Here is a 22,312-nt window from a genome sequence, read left to right on the forward strand (position 1 = left end):
TGGGTTTACTCTGGAAGTGAAAACAAAACAACACAAAACAAAGAGCAGATTTAATCATTGCACTCCTCCTTCACCTAGCTAATGCATCACATAGCTTAAGACCCAGGTTCCTCTCCTACAAAAAGGTAATGCTAATAGTACCTCTCCTCTAGGCTTGAGGCTCTGTAATTAAGGTGCTAAAAAATTAGTAAATGATTCTGCTTCTCTTTCTCCCATCCCCTTGTCTCCCAGCTTTGACCTGCATGGCCTAGCTCTTGCTTTAATCACTACTGCAGTTTTCCAGTGGCTGTAAATCTATTGGTTACCAACACAGTGCTTGTCAACTAATCCTCTGTGTGTGTGTGTGTGTGTACATGTGTGTGTATATTCTGGATTTGGCCTGATGCAGGGGTAGTGATCTTTCCCAGCTGCAAGCCACTGAGCATTCAGGAAAGCAAAACTATATTTTTTATCCTTTCTGCAACTATGTGAATGTTAGATTGAATATACGTAATTGTTAGTCGACATTAAATTCTCCAAACTCCAACCTGATTTAAAAATAATAATCGTATTAAACATTGCAAAGAAGCATCATATCATGAGCTAATGGTTTGCTGCAAAGCCAGAGGGATTTACTGCTTCTTAGAAAAATGTTGGAAATGGGTATTTCTACATACATATAAAACAATGGCAAGTGCATATTAAGGATGCCACCATCGAAACCAAAAATGAGCTATCACTTCACACCCACTAGAATAGCTAAGAGGAGAAAGTGATCAATAATAAGTGTTGGTGAATATGTGGAGAGCATGGAACTCTCATCATTTGCTGGTGGGAATATAAATTGATGAAGGCACTTTGAAAAGCAGCTTCAAAATGTTAAACAGAGAGTTATCATAGAACTCGGCTCTTCTCCTCCCACTCCCGGGTGTATACCTAACAGAACTGGAAACATATTCTTTATGGGGCGATGATCTTCTGGAATTAGGAAATGCTGGTGATGACACAGCTGTATGAGTACAATAAAAACCACTGAATTGTTACTTAAAAAAAGAATACCACTATTAAGATGTCTCAAGTCGCATGAAAACTTGTTGTTAATGTTATGTTTAGTGTGTGCATGTGAAACCATTTTATGTTCATATCAAAAATCTGTAAAGACTTTGGGGAGGAACATTATTTATAGCATATGTTTTCCCAAACTAGTTTTTTAAATCTATAAGACCCTAAAGTCTGTTGATCATAAAAATACTCTACATAAGGTTTTGAGGTAGGTAACTACCGGCGTAAGAAAGAAATACCTTTTGCCTGTGATCAAGTCAGTGCAATCTGGGTTTTGATTTAATCGAATTGTTTAGAACAATCTTCAGTATGCAGTGGGAGCACCCGGGCAGTGAGTGATTCCAGTGCAGATGCTCTCTAGCCGTTTCAGGCTGGGTGTACAACAGGAGCAAGCCTGGCGTGGAACGATGGGAGAGGTGAAGGGGAAAGAGGAATCTAGGAATCTTCATAGCGGCCTATGATGTTGTCTACTTATTGCCATTTTGTAAGCAAGGAAATTGCCTCTGAGATGTGAGATGTTAGAGAATCTTAAGTAACGGTGTCAATAAATGGAGAAGCCTTGATTCAAGGCTAAGTCTTCATATCTCAAAGATTCTGTGCTTCCTGCTGGGTGTCTATGATAGGGGCTTTAATTAAGAATTTGAGATAAAGACTCAGGCTGTCCTTCTAGCTTTTTTTTTTTTTTTTTATTTCAGATGTGGAAATAAAGGCACATTGCTGGCCCAACCACAGCTTGCCTTGGGTACTTGACCCCGGGGTGTGCACACTACTGGGTTCTAAATAATCAACTGTCTGCCAGCTCCCGTGGCATCCATCTGAATTGGCAGGAAGTGCCTCCCTGCACCTATTGGAGCTGGAGCCCTTGGTGCTGCTCTCTCAGCTGGGGAGGGATCGCCCTGGAGGGGAGCTGGAGAAGCTGGTGTTCTTGGTGCAGGACCGAGAAAGGCACCTCTAGAGTGTGGCAGAGCGACCGTCTGCCCTTCCTTCCGCAAGTCACCAGCTTAGCTGCTCCTGAGGAGGGAGGAAAAGCAATTTAAAATGTTTGTGTGGCCCATTCCACCTAGGTGGTCGCAGTGTTTCTCATTAGCTGAGACCCACCGGGCTCATTTCATTAGTCAGGTGCCTAGAAACACAATTGCATGAGGTGAAGCCATTCAGGAATGAATCTAGAGACTTGCCCTGTCTAGCGTCACTAGAGACTTCCCCAAATCCTGGATTTAGGAGAAGAGCTACCGCATTTCAGTCATTCAACAAATGTAATACACCCACTCTGTGTTAGGAGTTGCCGCGGCATGGGGAACATAATAGGGGAAAGGGAGGTGAGAGTCACCACCTTCTTAGAGAATAACAGTCTATCGGGAGAAGGAACAGTAAGCCACACAATTCGAGAACAATGATTACTATCAAGGGATGTGCAATGATTCATCACAACCTGGTTATAGCAATCCTACTTTGACCCCTCATCTTATTCTTATTCCCACACAAATCAGGATACAGTGGGTTTGTTTATTTATTTTGTTTTGTTTTAGGGGGAGAAGTTGGTCATTGGCTGGAGATTGTGCTCATTGAGATGATGGGATTTATGAAGACAAAGAGGGAAAAGAATTTGCGACAGAGGAGATTTCTCAGTAGGCACCAAAGAGGGCCGAGCACTTTTCAGTAACTCCAGCTTCTTATACCTGGAGGGTAGGTGAACTCCGGGAATAAGCTCAGGAGGCTATTTTATGTCACCTTTACCATAGGGTTCTGTAAGATTTTGGAATAAAAGTAAATGTCACTTATAGATAATGCCTTACATACTAATTTATGACGGTATTAGCTTTCTCGATCTTTCTGTATCTGTCTTAATCTCTCAGTCTCAGTATTTCTACCAGGCTTTTTCATACACATACTCCATTTGGACAATCGTACAAATAGTAGATATTTTAAGAGTAAAGGCTGGCGTATTTTCCAAAATGTAATGTTTGAAGAGTGGTTTTAAGTTAGTTGTGAGAAACTAGGTGATGTTTCACTACAGCATAGAGACTGAGGAGGAAACACAAAGGAGTCAAAAGACATCAACCATGGAGTGAAATTGTCTTGAATTTAAATCCTGATTCTTCCATCTACCACATGTCTGAGCTTTGGCAAGTCACTCACCACTTGTATCTTATGTTTTGTCATGTGTAAAATGAGGATAATAAAACTGCTATCAGGCAAAACTTCCACGTGAATTATTTGAAATCACTTGTGTCAGGGGTCCTAAATCCATTTATATGCACCCCAGGATTTTATGCAAAGTATTATGTTCATATGAATTTGGGGGGCCAGAGTAGGTATAAACCTTATCAGATTTATCAGATTGCCTGAGTCATTAATCTCAGAGCATCCAAGGCTGAAAACAAGGGTTCCAAAAAAAGATGATTTCCCTACTCCTTTGTCTTGAAAATATTATGTTTATAATTTTTCAAATAGTGGATATATATCTATATTTTTATTGGAGGCATAGTCAAAGTACGTGACTGATTTCCCCAATCAACACAATAACAAGGCAGTTGTCAAGGTGGAATGTTGCAAGTGCTCAGAGTTCTAATGAGGGGGATTTATTCATCAGGCTTAGAAGTGGTTATAGTTCAGGGTTAATACCTTGTTCTTCAGAATCACACAATATGAATTAAATACCCCATTATGCCCCTGATGGCAGCTAGAGTTTACATAAATATTATAGCTAGTATCCAATATATCTTATTATATTAAGCCTCTGACATGATCTGCTAATGTCTAATGGGTGACTAAGTGAATTTGTGGGACATGCTTTCTTTTATCAGTCCAAGCCCAGGCTTGGATTACTCTTTGGTGGGCGTACCACTTTCAAATGGCCTTAGTGTGTTCTCCAGTCAGACACAAGTAAGGAAAGGAAAGGGCCCGTATGGAAGACCACCTGCTCTTAAACATGTTGCCCAGAGGTTCATTGCGTTGCCACATCTAAGTTCAGGGAAAGATGGAAAATGTAGGCTAGCACCCCATAAATGAAGAAAATGGGTTTTGATGAACTCACAATGCACCCAGTCACACAACATTTGTTGAATTGAGCAAGATATTTCCTCTTAAGATCTCACTTTTCCTACCTGTATGATAAAGAGCTTAATAGAGCTTTCCTCAGGTCTATGAGCAATGGATGTACTCATCATCGTAAAGCTTTCACCTTGCTTCCTGTCTACTATAAATGTTCAATAAATGTCCTCTATCACTATATTACCATTTTTTTAAGATTTTATTTATTTATTCATGAGAGACACACAGAGAGAGGCAGAGACACAGGCAGAGGGAGAAGCAGACTCCCTGCAGGGAGCCTGATGGACTGGATCCCGGGGCTCCAGGATCAGGCCCTGGGCTGAAGGCAGGTGTTAAGCTGCTGAGCCCCCCAGGGATCCCCTATTACCATTTCTATAAGGGATCAGAAGCACCTCAACTGAGCAAAGTTAATGCTGCCTGGGTGAATACAGGGTTCTCAACAGCAAAGATTCAAAGGAATTCAGAGCCTCAAAAGGCTTCCACGAGGGAAACAAACAAGCGAAACGTCTTGACATCCAGGGCTTAGAGGAAGCTTTGTGATCTCTTCTCACGTTCAAATACGAGCTTGCTCCAGCTCCTGGGATGAGAAAGAATGGATTCAAATTTTACTCTTTGATGAAGTGGTTGTCACCCGGCCTAATTGCTCCAGGCACCATTAAATGGGGACTGAATTAGAGCCCCACTGCCTTCTCATTCAGCTTTGTGGTTTATGACTTTGCCACCAGCTTCAGGTGTCTGGCTGCAGGATGACGGGGGAAAAAGACACAGCACCCACCAGAAACCGAAGGGCTGTAACCACAGATCATCCTGAGTTTTCAAAATGTAATCTTGGTACAATTGAATGATATAGGATGCAGGCACATTTCCCCTGGCAATTTCAAGTAGAAGGGGATGTTTGCAAGGCATATTTTGATCTGGCACAGCCGAGCAGTCTTTGCTCTTGGAATGTTTTTGTTTGTGTAATTCAGCTTCTCTTCCTCTTCTTTTTGATACCCTTCCTTCCCACGCAATCAATTATTAGGTTTCCTAATCATACACAGAACATCTCAGCCATCCTAAAATAGGCATGCACAATCGAAGGCCATTTAGCGAATGTTAGACAGAAAAAACACGGCCGAGAAAAGCTTTTAAATTGACTGTAAGACATGAACGCTTAGAATTAGAATCAATTATAAAGCCAGAACTCTGTAAGGGGAGTTCTTTGCCTGTTTATTTTCCTTCTGGGAAACAGAAGCTTGACTCCCATAGTCAGGCAGGGCCCATGCAGACTGGTCTATCATCTATCTATCTATTATCTATCTATCTATCCATCTATCTATCTAATAGATAAAATACATATCATACCTATGAACCGTATATTATATAGGTAGCCGTACATACCTCTGTAGATTCTGTATAGACGTATCTCTATCGATCAATTGACAGATGTAGATGGAGAACTGGGGAGCTTATTTAATTAACAAAGTAGTAAACGACAGGAAGACTGTTCGCTAAGCATAGGTGAGCCATCGACGTGGGAGGACAACTCCACGTATCTTACTCTGATGATAGTAACTGTTGTTGATTTAGTTCCTACTTCGAAGCAAGCACTTTGCCATCAGCTCTGGGTGCACATCATCCCGCACGCTCAGTCATCCTATGGAATGCACTTTCTCATTCCTTTTCATGGGTGAAGTAGGTAAGGCTTGGTGACATTGGTTTGCCCAACTTCTCTCAGATGTCAGGCTCTGACTCCAGATCTTTCTAACCTCAAAGTCTTCACTCCTCTCACCGTACAACATAAAGAAAAATGCGTTGTAGCACACTCTTCACGGCTTCTGCTCTCACTTACTTTGTATTTTGTCCGCACTTACAGACGCTAGTGAATTGTGCGTGTGTCTGTGTGTGGATGTGGGTGTTGCTTCAGAAACTGAACATTGTCCCTTGAATACCCTCTAGTTGCCTCTCTCTCCACTACAGAGGAAACCGCAGTCCTGCATGTCTGTAATCTCTTCCTCTCTCTCTCTCTCTCTCTCTCCCTAAAGACGTTCACAATTGTTGTTTTTCAAGTTTTCTTCCCTTTCTAGAGCTTGTTTCCTCTAAGTTTGGTCTGTTTGTCTGTTATCCTACGTTTATCTACTTTATTCATTTTGGCTTCTGTTACTCTTGTTAGAGAATTTTCACAAATCTGGTGTCTATTGACTTTTTTTTTTTTTTTTTTTTTTTTTTACATCTTAGGAGTAGGGCAAGCTGAGGGGAAGCTCTGGAAGGGACTTCTTTAACGTGGACCATACCGTGGAGGGATCTGGCTGGTCCATTTCCCTGGGTGATGTTGGGCACTAGTGGTTTTAGCTTTAGATTTTTCACTTGAGCTAGCCAGATTTCCCAGAGAAGACGTTTCTATTTTCCAAGTTGGCACATGAAGTCTTTTTGCTGGTATCCTGAGAGCAATTAAGGAAAAGCTTGGGATAAGTTCTTAGAATTCAACATGCAATCTTTTACTCCACTCCTCCCTCCGTTAGTAGTAATTTAGTTGCTCTTTTTATCTGTTCTCTTTGTCTTTATGAGTATATGTCTTTTGTGGCTATAATCCTTTGAATTTTATTATGCAAGTCTGTGTTTTTTTTAAGATTTTATTCATTTATTCACAAAAGACACAGAGACACAGGCAGAGGGAGAATCAGGCTCCCTGCAGGGATCCTGATGCGAGACTCTATCCCAGGATCCCGGGGCCGATCTGGGCCAAAAGCAGTGGCCCAGCCACTGAGCCACCCAAATGCATGATTATTATACAAGTTTTTGAGGAAGAAAAATTGCATGCATGTGTTAAGTTGACCAACTCTAACAAAAATACCCTCATCATGATTTTAATTTGCATTTCCTTGATTACTAGTGAGGGAATATATGTATCTACATCTTTTCTGTCAGATGCTTACTCAATTTTCACATTTTAAAAATCAGTTGTCTTTTTATGCTTCTGTAGGAATTCTTTATATTCTAGTACAGATCCTTTGTTATATGTGTTCCAAAACAGATAATAATTCTGTAACCATCACACACAATGAGAGAATGTACCGAATAAATATAAAGACAGTAATAAATAACAGAATGTATCATTTATTACATCTAATCTCACAATAATGGTACAAAGAAGGTAAGATTTTCTTTTCCTATAGATAAGCAAGTGATGGTCTAGAACATTAATGACTTTATGCAAGTGCCCCCAATATTTAAGATAGACCAAAGTGTAAAACTCAAATCTAAAACCACTCTATTTCATTTACGATTTTGACATTGACTATTCACAAGAGGGTAAAGTACTAGGCCATATCTTTTTGTGAATGGTCTTTGATAGACAAATTGGAATAAAGCATTTTCCTTCTACATAGAATTAAATAAAATTCTAAAATTCTGAAATAACAAAATATAGTTTTTCCTTCTTCTTTCTCTTTTTTTTCAAGAAACAAGGTCAATCAATCATATTTTGCTCAACTAGGACTTACCTGTTACTGAAATTCAAATCCACCACCCGGAAATTTTGTTTGGACGGGAAAAGAAGATAGGGAAGTAGATATCAAATTCTCTTTATTATTTGATTAATTCTGTCATAGTCTCCTAGCATTTTCTATTACTCTAATATTGCATCAACTATTTGAAACCAGTCTTAGAAATCAAACTGGGAGATAAAATGCTGAGTTCTCTGTGAGTTGTTTTATTGAGCAGTAGAAGCCTACTATAAAGTATGGAAAATATATAAAATATGGGAAATTGTTCAATAAGCTAAAATGCACAGCTTTTGTAGTGAAACAAAAAAGAAAAGTTCCTTTTATGGCATGTTATAGAAACTATGGCTGGGAGAAGATAGCAGAAAATGCTTTCAGTGTTTTCTTTAAGATCACAAAAGTGTTCTCAGGTTGTACAGAGCATGAAAGAAGTCAGATCCAAATCTATATTCACAGGGCAATGCAGTGATCTTTCAAGGATGTTTTCCATGGAGAAGAGACCAGAATCATAACTAGGATCTAAGATTGCAGGTGGAAGGGTAATTACCCACTAAAAGAATGTACCACGTGTCATTTCTGAACATGGGAAGGACTCCTAAGAACCCTGCTCTTGATCATCTCATCATGTGGGATAGTCGCATATGCCGTGTTTGAAAAACGTAAGATAATGAGCTGGAATTCATTCATTCCCCAACTTTACTTCTTTAGAAGTTTAATGGTTTGGGGGAAAGTCAATAAATGTCTTCAAGCTTTAATTTCTTCACCTGTAAAGTTAGGAGGGAAATCTCTGCCACGCATCATCATTATAAGAATCAAATTATATAATTACCTGAAAGTGCTTTGTAAGCAGTCAAACACTGCACCAATTAGGTTATCATTAGTACTTTGATTAACTAATCTTTGTTGCTAATTATGATGCATCAAGTAAACTTTGCCATAAAGGCTTACATACTTAACCACCTACATGACTCAATAATTGTGTGTAATGGATCAGGATCATGGCATCTCTGATGAGTAAGGAGACAATGGTGTTAAAGTGGAGACCTGACTATGAATTACACAGACTGGCGTTTCCCTTCCATCCCTTTGCCTATTAGCTGTGTGTCCTCGGGCAAAATTCTGAGGCTCTCTGATTTCTGATTTCCAATCTGTAAAACAAGGATACTCATTTCTACCTCTGAGTCTTGTGATGATTAGATAGGTTAACAAACAGTACCTATATCCAAAGTTTCTGAAACTTACTGGAATTGAAGTACTGTTGACCCTTAAAACATGGAATTGAACTTCATGGGTCCACTTATACACAGATTTTTTTTTTTTTTGGTAAGTACAATACAGTACGGTAAATGTATTTCTCTTCCTCATGATTTTCTGTACACTTTCTTTTCTCTAGCTTCCTTTTAGAACACAGTGCATAATACACAGAGCATACAAAATACATGTTAATCGCCTGTGAACATTATCTGTATGGCTTCCAGTCAACACTACGCTATTAGGAGTTACATTTTCAGGGAGTCAGTACTTAGGCATGTATTTTCCACTGTATTGGGGTCAGTGCCCCTAACCATCAGGTCGTTCAAGGGTCAACTGTAGTTATTACTCCTATGTTTCTTCTCAAACCCATTTTATTCTAAACATGGTTTGAAGGTTCAGGAAACATTTTGGGTGATTCTAATGTTGGATGAAGAATTTAAGCTAAGACAGGCATGAGAATTTGAAGACAAGGGTAGACTTCTGAATGAAAATGGCAAATACTCTCTTTGGATTTGGCCAAATTTTATCAAAATAATAAAGTTGAAATGCTAAATGGTATGATAGTTCTATTCATTTCTTAAGAGTTAGTGAGAACTTCAGTATTTCTAATTACGAGATCCTCTGTCTGGGTTCTTATTGCCTTTCATCAGTTAAGGATAATTGATCATTTACTTTGCCCTAACCATACTGGACCCCACAGCATTTTTCAAACAGGATAGGACTGGATTAGAGGCCCTTAATAAATGTTGTGAAGGAATAAAGATATTCCTATTTCAATTGTTGATTAATTGGTTATGTTCTCTCCAATACAGAGACTATCTGTTGTTATTGATGATGATAAAACATTAACAAAACCTTTTGTTTGGTTAACATAACATTCATGCACTGTACTGAGTTGTTTGTTTAGAAGATTTAACAAAAAAAAGTCATGTTAAACAGTAAATAATTAGCTGTGGCAAATGACAAGACAGTTCTCCAGACTTCAAACAGTTGATATTTTATAAACGGTGGGAGAAAGAGACAGACAGAGAGGGAGAGAGACACGTCATGTTCAATGGCCAACGTGTGTTAAAGTATCAGGTTTGCTTTATTCAATATTCAATATTCATATAGTACTAGCTCAGGTTATGACTTGTGTTTGCCTGTTTTCCTAATTTTTTTCCTTAAAGGTTTTATTATGTATATAACCATCTCTACTCTGCACTATATTTTTATGCATGTCATTCTGGTTATTCCCTGATATGTAACTGTATGTTTACCTTATAAACCTCATGTCATGTCAGCAAGGCTATGCTCAACTGTGTTCTTCCTATTTTGAAATAAGATTTACCACATCTTTTCACAAACATAGTATTGCCAAGACCCCGAGGCCATATCCAGAAATGTGAATCACATTGATTGAACTTTGCAAGGATATCCTTTTGCTTCACCAGGATCAATTATTTTTCTTCCAAATTCCCAACTACTGCAGAAAGAAGTGATACTTCTCATCTCATCAATTTCCTTTCTGTGGCATCTATAATGGCATCACTAGTCTCTTGTTGGTCTTACTAACCACCACAGGAATCTGCAGATTAAATAAATCTGGTGAACTTTTCATATGTCCTGAGTAACTGTTTTAGAAAGAGAGCAACCACTTCTTCTCTGCCATATTCTTCCTTCTATTTTTCCACTATTTGGTTTTCTCCTTGTTCCTTTTAATAAGGATACTTAATACCTAGCACAATATCTGCTGCATAGTTATTACTTATTATATGTCAGAATTCTGAATAAATGTGTAGTTTCTATTTTGTTTTTATTTTTTGAGGATACTGTTTGGCGCATAGCTTTGCATAATTACCTAAGTGGTTGTTTAAAGTACTTATTCTTGGCTAATCACAATCCACTCAGAGCTAATATTTGTGCTATGTTACACAAAATGTGAAAAACAGTGGAACTCTGTAGTCCTATTTGTCCCTCATTCCTTGTGCTGTTACTGTCATATACAATACAGCAGATCGATAGGGTAATAATCCCTAGGATACGGTGAGATTTGTGGATCTTATAGTAATTGGTAGGCATGTTTGTCATATATCAATTAGGAGAAGAAAACATATTATTTTTTACATTTACACACATATCCACCATTGTTGATGTTCTTTATATATATTTTTTTCTTTTAGATCCATGCCTCTATGTGGTATCATTTCCCTTCAGCCATAACGTGGTTCTTTAGTGTTTCTTGTAGTGTAGGTCTGTTGTGATAATTCCTCTATTATCACATGGTTTGAATTTGTTTTTTTTTTTTTTTTTCAATTCTAGTTTCAAGATCTAGAATTTTGGCATGACAGATATTTAACCCTTTTAACACTGTGAAGATATTGTACCATTGGTCTTATAGGTAACATTTTTATTCTAATGGGAAATCAATCATATTTCATATTGTTGTTTGCACATATGTAATGGGATTTCACTTTTCACTTCTGGACTTGGCCATGTTACATGAAAATAATAAAGTAGAAATGCTATATGGTTTGATAATTTTTATTTATTTCTTAAAGGATTGGTGAGAACTTCAGTGTCTCTGATCATGAGATCCTCTGTCTGGGTTCTTGTTGCCTTTCATTAGTGACGTATAACTGACCCTTTTCTTTGGTCATGTACCCTTTATCTTTGGCTTTCAGTCTTTAACTCTGGTACACTCAGGTATATCTGCTATTGTTCTTATCTTGTTTGGTGTTTGATGAGTTTTGTGTTTTATTTTGTTTGAAGTTAGTGTATTTCATGAAATCGTGGAATTTTTTAACTATTATTCTTTCAAGTGGTTTTCTGTTTGTTTTTTCAGTTCCATTCTTTCACTTCTCTCTTTTTGAAACTCAGATTGCATATATTTTAGATAGCTTCATGTATTTTTGTATTCAGTGGTGTTCTATTGTTTCGTTTTGTTTTGCTTTGTTTGTAAAATATATTTTTCTTTTTTCTTTTCTTTTTTTTTTTTTTTAGCTGGGATAGTTTCTATTTGTATTGATCTATCTTAAGGTTCTCTGACCCTTTCTTTCACTATCTCAAAATTGATCTGAAGCCCATGTAGGGGATTATTTTTTTAATTCAGATGTTGTATGTATAGGTCTAAAGTTTTCATTTACTGCTTTTTATTGTTTCTGTTTTCTCTTATTATTCCCCATCTATTTATCCATTTTAACCAACTTATCTTTGAGTTATTGCACATATTTATTATTAAGTCCTTTAAAGTCCTTATCTGCAAATACCAACATCGGGCCTTTTAATTGTCGGTTTTTATTTTATTTTATTTTTCCCTGGACCATGGGTTAGATTTTTCTGTGTCTGTTCAAATCTAGTATTTTTTAATTGTTTACAGGTCTTTGCAGGCATTGTATTCTGGAAAGGCTCCAGATTCTGTTTTCTTTTTCTGAACAATGTTGTTTTTTTTTTTCTAGAAGTTTAGAAAAAACTTCATGGCTGTACTCAGACTCTAAATTACATTTCCTCTGAGGTAGGTAGCAGATGAAATATCTAAGGTTCTATCTTTTTCTTTCTTTCTTTCTTTCTTTCTTTCTTTCTTTCTTTCTTTCTTTTTCTTCTTTCTTTCTTTCTTTCTTTCTTTCTTTCTTTCTTTCTTTCTTTCTTTCTTCTTTCTTCCTTTCTCTCTTATTTTCTCTCTCTCTCTCTTTCTGTCTTCCTTCCTTCCTTCCTTCCTTCCTTCCTTCCTTCCTTCCTTCCTTCCTTTCTTCCTCCTCCCAGTCTTCCAGGCACTGCTTTTGCTGGAAAACATGGCATTTCTCATGCATTAGTATGTCTACTTTCAGACTTAGCTAGGGATCTGGGTTGAATTCTTGAGCAGATTTTGAACATTCTCCTCTGTGGTTCCCACCATTCTGGGGTTTCTCTGACACACTGCACATACTCTGACAGACTCAAACTCCATCCTTCCATATCTCAGGAGAGTAAGTCTGGATTTCTGCTTAAAGTCCAGCTACATAGTCCTGGGTATGCTGGAATGTCACATAAACATGAAATTTACTCAGTGTAGGTTTCTTCTTTTCTTTGGTTTCTGACTACTTTTTCTCTTATTCCAATATGTTCATATAGTTGGGTGGGGGAAGGTTTGATCAAGATTTTATAATCGCTGTCCGTGAGATGATTAGTCTAATACAAGCTACCCTGTCATTACTAAAAGAAGAACTATTTCTTCTACTACAATTTTAGTCTTCATTTTTTTTTTTATTAAAGCAACCTCATGAGTTTCTTTTTTTTTTTTTTCTTCCTATTTTTTTCTGATATAGTGGCATTGTGGCTACAGACTGGTGGAACTGGAAGTTCCCAGCCAACTTTGCCAAGAATATAGAAGTTAATGAATAGCAAGAGGATATGTAGAGAAGTAGTGGTGCAGTGTATTATATAATAGCTATTCTAGTTCATTGGTCTCTTAGTGAGATTTTTAGTTTTGGTGACACTGAGTAGTCAGAGTAGATTTCTACCTGTACTGAGTGATACAAGTCTACCAATAATGGAAAGTATGAATTTTACTGCTTTCTCACAAATCTGAACCTTGCTTCTTTGCTATTCTTTTATATATAGCTTGCTTAGAGATTGTTTATAGCTGTGAACAACCTCAATATTGGTTAAAATCATTGGACTTTCATGTCTCTGAAACCAAACTAATTATTTAATCATACTGCATCTTCACATTTTCCAGGATAAGTGAGTCAGCACACACTGATCCTGCACTGCTTTCTTCCTTCTGTGTTGAAGCACCCCAGAAAAGGACTTTTCTGTAGCTAAACATCTTTACTCAATAATCTTACTCATTTGACAGCTTGAGAAGGAAGGTATAGACATATTTCAAAAATTAAGTTTTAATATTTCATAAAAATGTACTATAGTGTTTGCAAACAACAAATAATCTCCTGATCTATGAATATTAATTTTTATTTAACTAGGTATTTATTTAAATGGAACTATCTGGGGGAGAGGGTAAGAGTGCAAGAGCATTATTTATTAAAGCCATAACACCTATACATAATTCTACTTCAAAAAATGATGGCTAAGCAATCACTCTTGTTTTGATACTTATTTAATGTGAATCTTCCATTGAATCCATAAAGATTCAGATCTTTTATGGATCAGAGAGGATGCAAAGGTGGTAAACCGATATATCTTACTAGATAATGCCTTCACAACAAACCAAACAAACCCCTTCTGGTGTTTCTCATGCAAACTATGTTTTAGTTCCTATCTCCTGAGAGGTTAAACCTGTGCTTTAATCATGACCCTCTTCTCATTCCCACAACACCCAAATGCTTAAATTAACTGTATTATTTCTGAGAGCCATCTGTCAACGTTTTGTTCTGAACAGAGCTGAGCTGTAGAATAGCAAGGCCTGATCCTGCACGTACTACGGGCTGCTTCATCTCTAGTTCATTCCTGGGGCACCACAGGCCATTTTTCAAGCAAGCAATAATCTACGTGACTAGATCATTGATCAAAAGATTGTGTCAGGCAGGATGACTATTGTAGGTAGCAGGGAATAACTAAAATGAACACAAACAGCCATTCTCCTTGGCCCATTTAATCTTTCTTAAACTCAGACAAATCTTTGCTGCAATCTATTTCTAAATCATGTCTGCTAGCATGCTATGAGGTAGCGTGAAGGTACGGAAGCATGAAACAGCAAATGCATTTGGAGAAGTGTGAGGAGCCAGGGGTCGGAGGTAGGGAAAGGGCACCTGAGGTGTAGTCGAGAGAGAGGAGTTTGAAAAGGTCGTCACAAATGGTGTAATGTGGGGCCGATGTGATAAATAAGGGGAGATGGTCATTTAAGAATTTTGGCAAGGACCTGACATGATTGGATGTGCATTTTCAAAAAGGTTAGTCCTACAGTCTTCTCAATTCAGGGCACTATTGCTCAGGGGGAGTATTTGGAAGTGTTCTGTGTGTGTCCGGGGTGGGGGGGCATTTAAAAAAATAAATGTTTCTATTTTTGAATAATTTCAGATTTACAAAAAAAATTTTTTTCAAGGTTAGCATGGTGAATTCCATGTATCTCTCATCTAATTTCCCCCGTTGTTAATATCTTCTATTACTGTGGTTCATTTGTCAGACATAACACAGGTGCGTTACTGTTAACTAAATTTTAGGCTTCATTAGAATGTCACCAGTTTTTCCATTTATGCCCTCTTTTTTGTTCCAGGATCTAAATTAGTATATTACTTGCCTTAAATGGTCATGTCACTTTCATGTCCTCTAGTCTGTAAAATTGCTCTACTTTTCTTTATTATTTGTGACCTTAACAGTTTTAGTGGTACTGACTGATCATATATTTTATCAAATGCCCCTCAGTTTGGGTTTTTCTGATGTTTTCTTAATGAATAGATCACAGTTATGTCTTTTTGGAAAAAATATCACAGAGACTAAGTGCCCTTTTCATCAGACAATATTAGGGGCACATTATATCCATATGGTGGTACAAGTGGGTAATACACTTTATCACATGGTTAAGTTGGTGTGTCCCAGCTTCTTCCACCATAAAGTTACAATATTTTTCTTCTACTCAATTCACTGGAAATCAGTCATAAGTCTAGTCCAACAGCGTGGAGGAGGGCTGAAGCTCCACTTCCTGAATGTGGAGTATCTACATATACTATTTGGAATTCTGTAAGGACATTTTGCCTCCTTTCTTAAGAAGCTTTTTTTTTTTTTTTTTTTTTTTTGTCACAATGACTACAAATATTACTGATATTTATTGAGCAGGATTCAAGGAAGCTAAGGATCCTGCAATCTGTGGGTCATTCCTCTACAATGAAAAGTTGTATGTCTCTAAACACCAGTAGCCTTTCTTTTGAGAAACAGGCTAGGACATGCATTCTCAATGGGAGTGATCTTACCTCCAAGTCTGTGAAAATTGGTTCTAAGTGGCAAAAATAAAATCTTCCCCTTATTATGTATAAAGTACAGATGCTCAAACAATCAATGAACAGATATGTGGTATCCTGTAATATTAAAATTTCACAGAGGATGATTAGGAAAAATATGTCTAAAAAGTATTCTTAGGAGGTTTATAATGGAGGGAAAAGATAGCATTGGCCCCACTAAAGAGGGGCAAATGTGTATAAGAGGAGAGATAGGGCAAGGTGGGCCACGAGTAGCAAGGGACATACTTCAGTTACCTCCTGATGAGGCATATTGTGGGCATCAGTAAAAACCCTGTTTCTTTTTGTTTAGAATTGTGATTCTAAACAAAAGAATGTATGTGATTTTATATTATGTATGTGATCATGTATGAAAGTATGTGATTTTTATATTACTTTAAAAAAATTGATCACTCAGAATACAGCATAAATTTATTAAAAATATTACAGGGAAAAATAAATTGTATTTCATGTGATAATTTTTTTCAAAGTCAATAGAATTTTGAAATGCACTGTATGTATAACACAATTCCTTATATCTTCCCATGTTTTTTGCTGTAATTTCCCTGTGGCTTCCCAGACATTTTCTGGATAATGGAAGTTCCTGAGTCCCTGGCCTCTGAAAAACAATGGACCAACCATTGTCTGTATGTGTATATATTTATTTTTATATATTAGATATGTAATATGTTTTGTTTTTTTTTTTTTACTCTTTTTCTGGATTAACTCAGAAGCCTTGAGATATGGCTTCAATATGTTGTGCTTTTTTTTAAGAAAAAATCAGAGGGTTCAGCAAGTAAATTTAATATATTTTTAAAAGATTGTATTTATTTATTCATGAGAGACCAGAGAGTGAGAGAGAGAGGCAGAGACACAGGCAGAGGGAGAAGCAGGCTCCATGCAGGGAGCACCATGTGGGACTTGATCTCAGGTCTCCAGGATCAAGCCCTGGGCTGAAGGCAGTGCTAAACCGCTGAGCCACCCGGGCTGCCCCATAAATTTAATTTTTTTTTTAATATTTTTGATGGAAGAGGTAGAAAAGAATAAAAGCCAAACATTTCTTTTAATATTATCGTGCAATATGTGTTTAGAAAGTTTAGCAAATAGAGGAAAATATAAAGAATAAAATAATTAAGCCATATAATTTTATTATAACTAAAATACTTGACCCTCCAGTATTTTTCATTGAATATATATATATATATATATATATATATATATATAATCTTTCATAATGCTTACTTTTTGGTAACTATAATATATATATATATTTTTCAATCAAACTTTCTCTTCCTATTCATTATTCAGGGAATTCTTTATACTCAAATAGCCTCAACTTGATATTATTTGCCTTCATTTATGAGCAACTCTATCATTCTCCCTTTTCCAACTTCATGACCTTTAGCTATGTGAATTATCTAAAGCTGCCCTTTAAACAGCATTCTTCCATGGACAAAGCACAGAGAGATCTTAAAAAAAAAATCAGTGAGTCTTATTTAGTACAATGCAAAACCTTGAATGATCATGGAAATGAGTAGTTATATTTAATGCATCTCACAGTTAGATGTGTGTATACATTATAATGACACCAAAATAGAGGTCTTAAATGAGTTCAAGAATCCCAGTCAGGATTTATGACTTCCCAGGGTACTGAAATAAGTATGAAATTACATTGCCAAACCACTGATCTTTGAAGAATAATAGCGAGTGGGAGAGGAACAGGAGACTGAGGGCAGGAAAGTGATATCCTGATTTTCACAAACACAAGGAAGTTACATTCCTTAAACAATGAGCTGTGAGCATGACATTAATACCCAATGAAGTTGACATTTTTGTCACATATGATCACTTAATCTACATTCCTACTTCCTAAGGCTATTACAGACTTTCTTTCAAATCTATCCTTTCTCTGAATCTCAGCCCATATGATTTGGTGGTTGTAGTAGTGGTTGTGATGGAAGTTAACCCTACCTCTGCTCCTGTAGCGGGGTTCTGAATGACTTCAGACAATGCATTTTACTTCCCTGTTCCAAGTGATTTGTCTATGTGTGGGCATGGGGCGTATCTGGACCAATGACAGATAGGACCAGAATTTGTTTTACTCACAGGAGAGAGTAGCCTCTCTCTGAACTAGAGCTTATGGATCTGAGGGAAATGAGGTCTGTAGGTGCTGGAGTCTTAATGGGGCCACAGAAGAGAACATGGTAGGTAGTGAAGCCAACAGAAGTGATGGGATAAGCAATGGAGAATCCTGTCTTGATGTTGTCATGAGAGACTTAGTCTGACCAGGGCTGAGGACAAACCAATTCTTCAAATGTGAACTTATGTAATTCAAATGCCTCGTTTGCCTTGCTTGCTTCAGATTACCTTATGTTCTTGGCTTGCTTTGGAGCATGAATTATCCTGAGTATCTTTTTTTTATTTTTCTTTAAAAAAATATTAAAAATCTTACTGTACTCAAGAACATCCTTTTTGAGTAATCTCCATAGTTTCAGTGATAATCTTTATACTGATGATGCCCGAATAATTACTGCTATTTTCTTAAGTGACAAATATCTCTTTCCAAGAGTCTCCTGGATTCGTCTAATTGAGAATACTTCAGAATGTTTTATCTTCTCCCAGTGGTGACATGCTCCCCTCTAATCTCAATTTCAGTTAATCGAATCACTATCTACCTATTTTCTCTGAGTACCACTTACAACAACCTTGATACATCCCAGCATTATTCACCCCCTAATCCTATCTTTTATCACATTAGATCAATTATTCTCAAACTTAACAGACATTAGACCTACTTGAGGCACCTGTAGGTGTCAATTTGGTACCTCACTCTCTCACTCTCTCTCCCTCTGCCAACATTTTGATTAATTTAGTCTGGGTTGGGATATAGGAATGTGTATTTTTATCAAGCACCTCAGGTGATTCTGATAAAGTTATCTATAGACCATACTGTGAGAAAAATAACATTTAGATCATAAATTATTTGGGACTAAGTTCATGACATTAAGTTAGTATCCCCAGTTTTTGGAACAATGCTTTATACATAGTAAGTGATTAAAGTATCAGAAGAATGAATACTCAGTATAGCAAATAGAAATGTCACAAATTTGCCCATTTCTATCATTAAATCTGCCACTGCTTTTATCCACTAAGAATTAATCTATGACATTAAAATTAATAGAATTTCTGAGTGAGGTCTTAACATCTGTGCTGTTAAATCCCTGCCTAAATTATTTTTAGGAGAGACAGGAAACAAAAAGTTTATAGAACCAGTAGACTACTCCCTCATTACATTTCACTTTAACTCTCAAAAATATATGCCTTATCAATAGTTTTCTTTATTACAACCAATTCCCATACTTCTGTGGGAGCTACTTTTGGAAAACACAAATCTATATATACCATTCCTTTTTGCAAACATTTATGTAGGCTCCTCATTTCCTAGTGGATAATATCTCTCGATGCCAATCTCTTTTTTGACTAGATAGATGCCTTTGTATATGATGCCTTTTTGGAATGGCTCACTCTCTCTATTTAAAAAAAACACGTATAGATGTAGGTATGGGTGGATGGATAGATAGAAAGATACACAGATACATAGACAGGTCATAGGTTGATAGGTAGCATCCTTCTGTCAAGATCCAGCTAGATGGCACCTTATCAGTGAGTCTGTGACCTGACCCCCAAACCAGGCAAACTATCTGCTTCATCCTAAGCAACGCTGAGAAGAGCTTTCTTTATGTCTCATGGTACATGTTGTAAAGTTGTAGTCTGTTTTTCCATTTGTATACTTTTGTTTGTGAATCTGACAGTTCTACTTGCCAGGGGTGCTAAACATCTGGGTAGTAGTCAAAGATTTCAGTCAGGCTCACATAGCAAACTAACTATTAGAGGCTTCCATGGGCAGGTCACAAAAAAATGTCTAAAATCCTCACGGCTCATGGCTGATGGTGTTACCAATGTTCCATGGGGTGATGGTGAAGGATTTTCTAAAAGAAATCCTTCTAGGATAGCAAAAATTAAAATATCCTCTACACAGTACTTTTAAGATAAACACAAAGCCCTTTATTTTTTTTTAATATTTTATTTATTGAAGACAGAGAGAGAAAGAGAGGGGGAGCAGAAGCAGGAGGAGCAGCAGGCAGCGGGGGCGGGGGAGAAGCAGACCCCTTGCTGAGCAGGGAGACTGACGTGGGTCTCGACTCCAGAACCCTGAGATCAAGGCCTGAGCCCAAGGCAGATACTTAACTGCCTGAGCGACCCGGGTGCCCCCCAAGCCAGTTAGCATTACACGCGTTCTCGTGGTCTAGTCACTGCCTCCATCCCCAACCTCATCTCCTTCTCCTTTTAATTTTTCTCACACTCTATATGGTAGCCATAATGAACTGTTTAGCAGAATCTAAAACAAATGCAGTATCTCCTTCCTCTTTGCTTTTGTATGACTGCTTATTATATTCAGGAGCCTCCTCTCTCCTGTCCTCCATCTTCCCAGGTACCTTCTGAGTTCAGCTCAGGTCCCCCGTCCCCAGGCACAAGCTCTGCGAGCGGCCTCCCTGTGTCTTGGTCTGTTGCAGGAGGCCGGCCCTGTGCGTCTGAACAATCACATGCCATCTCCCTCTTTACAACGGATGCTTGTCTGTGAGCTTCGTTACCCCTGCGTACTCTGTAACAAGCACAAACCTGAATAAAGTAATTAATGATGAATCGAATGAGCAACTGACAATTACTAACAGCTAACATAATCTAGTCTTAATATGTCAATACATAAACTGATTATCATTATAGGTTTTTCCAAGCAAGGACAGAAGAAGGCTTGATTAACTCTGCCTTCGCCCCATCCCCGTCCCTCCGCACCCACTTCTGGGCACACAACAGCCTATTGGCCATTTATTCAAACAAATTCATTCACTAATAGTTTCTAGACCTATGAAATCTGCAGATTTTTCCAAGACTGAGAGAGAAGATCAGAATGTCACATCCTGCTCTATGAACAGGAGAGTATCCCTGAGCTCACTTTCACTAATAGTTTTCTTATTCTAATTTTTTAACAATCTGTAGGAAGACTTGGTTGCTGTTTCTGTGAAAGCACAATTTGGGCTTCAATTTGGACAATGAGATCTACCTCAAACAGGAAAGAGATAGGACCTTTACAAACCTCTGATCCTTTAGACAAGGGTGATCATACTCCAGACCACGGATAGGGAGGCTTCTTTTCAGGTATTAGAACTGTGCAGTGCGGCCTGCCGTTCAGCTCTTACCGGGGATGCCTGCCACCTGTCATTCTCGGAGTCCTGTAACCTGCATGTCCTCTGACCTCATTTCTACGTTAAGCTTATACACGTGCATTAGATAGTCTATGTCACTGGGTCTCTTACCTAGAGTGGGAACAAGGTTCTGTAAAACTCAGGAGGTAACCTGCTGAAAGACTCTGATGCTTCTTTCTTCCCGTGCCTCCCCCGACTCTACTTTCACCTCCTTCTTTTTATTCTCTTCCTAAGATGCCAATTGAGGCACCTCTAGTTAAATGGTGAGATGGAAAGGCCTATGTGGTCCTAAATGACAGTTTTTGTCTTACATCCTTTTATTCATCAGTAGGTTCCTGGACTCTGCTTTTGACCAGAGAAATTTATTTTTTGGGAAAAAGCTATGGTATGTGCGACACCAAGGAAGAGGGAAACACCCTAAAATGGGACCAAATGAGTATTGCAGTATTTCTAGAACTATACTGTCTCCATTTGGTGGTTTATTTAATCACATGCAAATAAAATTAAAAATGCAGCGTGCTCACTCCAGGCTACGTGGCAAGTGCTCAGTAGCCCTGCAGCCCGTGGCTCCCGTGTTGTAGGGAACACAAAAGATGGAGCTCGGTCATTTCATCCCCTGAGGTGCTCTAAACCTGACTTGCTCCTGCCCTTCTTCAGTGACCCTGGGCCACGTCTCCTCACCCTCTGCTCTCACAGGACCTCTCGTCCTTTCTTTCACATTCTGACCACAACTTGCAAACGCGTGTTGAGCCGTGTTGGTAGCCAAATCTTCACTGCTCTAAGCTCTTGTAAGCAAAGTACTGTAATGGCAGATTGATCCCATAAACATTTTTGGATGGGTGAAGGGATGGAATGATAGACAATATGGCTTGGGGAAAAACCAGCAAAATACTGGAAGGGAAGTGGAGGTAAGAGAAGAACTTAAACTGGGTTAAGACATCAAAATTTAATTTTTAGGTGAAACGGTTTAAACTCCTGACTAAGTGGCTGCTGTAAGGTTGCAAATTTTCTTTCTTACTGGCCTTCTAGGTGCTCTGGTGGAGGCCTTGCAAATTGGACCTATGAAAGTCCAAGTGACAAGAGAGAACAAGCCGAAGTGTACTGGCATGTGTGTGGTGCCACCACGGGAGCCCTGGGGACGAGTGGGAGGCAAGGGGCTGGGTCCAGGCTGCCCCACGCCTCCACAAGGGCACCACACATTGTCAAAGGGCCAAGACCCAGGGAAGGACTTAGGTTTCCAGAAGGGCAAAGTGCAGGAGGCAAATACAGGGCAGCTGATGGTAAAGCAAAGCTCCTCAGTGAAGTCTCT

At 38.1% G+C, this 22,312-nt stretch overlaps 1 protein-coding gene across 24 annotated transcripts in view; it reads right to left on the reverse strand.

The window, feature by feature from the left end:
• Positions 1-1,377: 1,377 nt before the first annotated feature.
• The window catches only part of LOC144306156 (uncharacterized), a 65,545-nt gene continuing 44,610 nt past the window's right edge, over positions 1,378-22,312 (reverse strand). For 16 of the 24 annotated variants that reach the window (XM_077885605.1, XM_077885615.1, XM_077885529.1 and 13 more), the window contains one exon: positions 1,378-2,052. In XM_077885605.1, the coding sequence (XP_077741731.1) occupies positions 1,886-2,052 (167 nt within the window). In that variant the 3' untranslated portion in view covers positions 1,378-1,885. Of the gene's footprint in view, positions 2,053-19,840; positions 20,420-22,312 lie in introns of those variants that run through there. The other 8 variants (XR_013373244.1, XR_013373246.1, XR_013373243.1 and 5 more) reach the window with 2 other exon arrangements.

This window comes from Canis aureus, chromosome 3, assembly GCF_053574225.1.
Source record: "Canis aureus isolate CA01 chromosome 3, VMU_Caureus_v.1.0, whole genome shotgun sequence".
In the NCBI taxonomy this organism is placed as follows: Eukaryota; Metazoa; Chordata; class Mammalia; order Carnivora; family Canidae; genus Canis; species Canis aureus.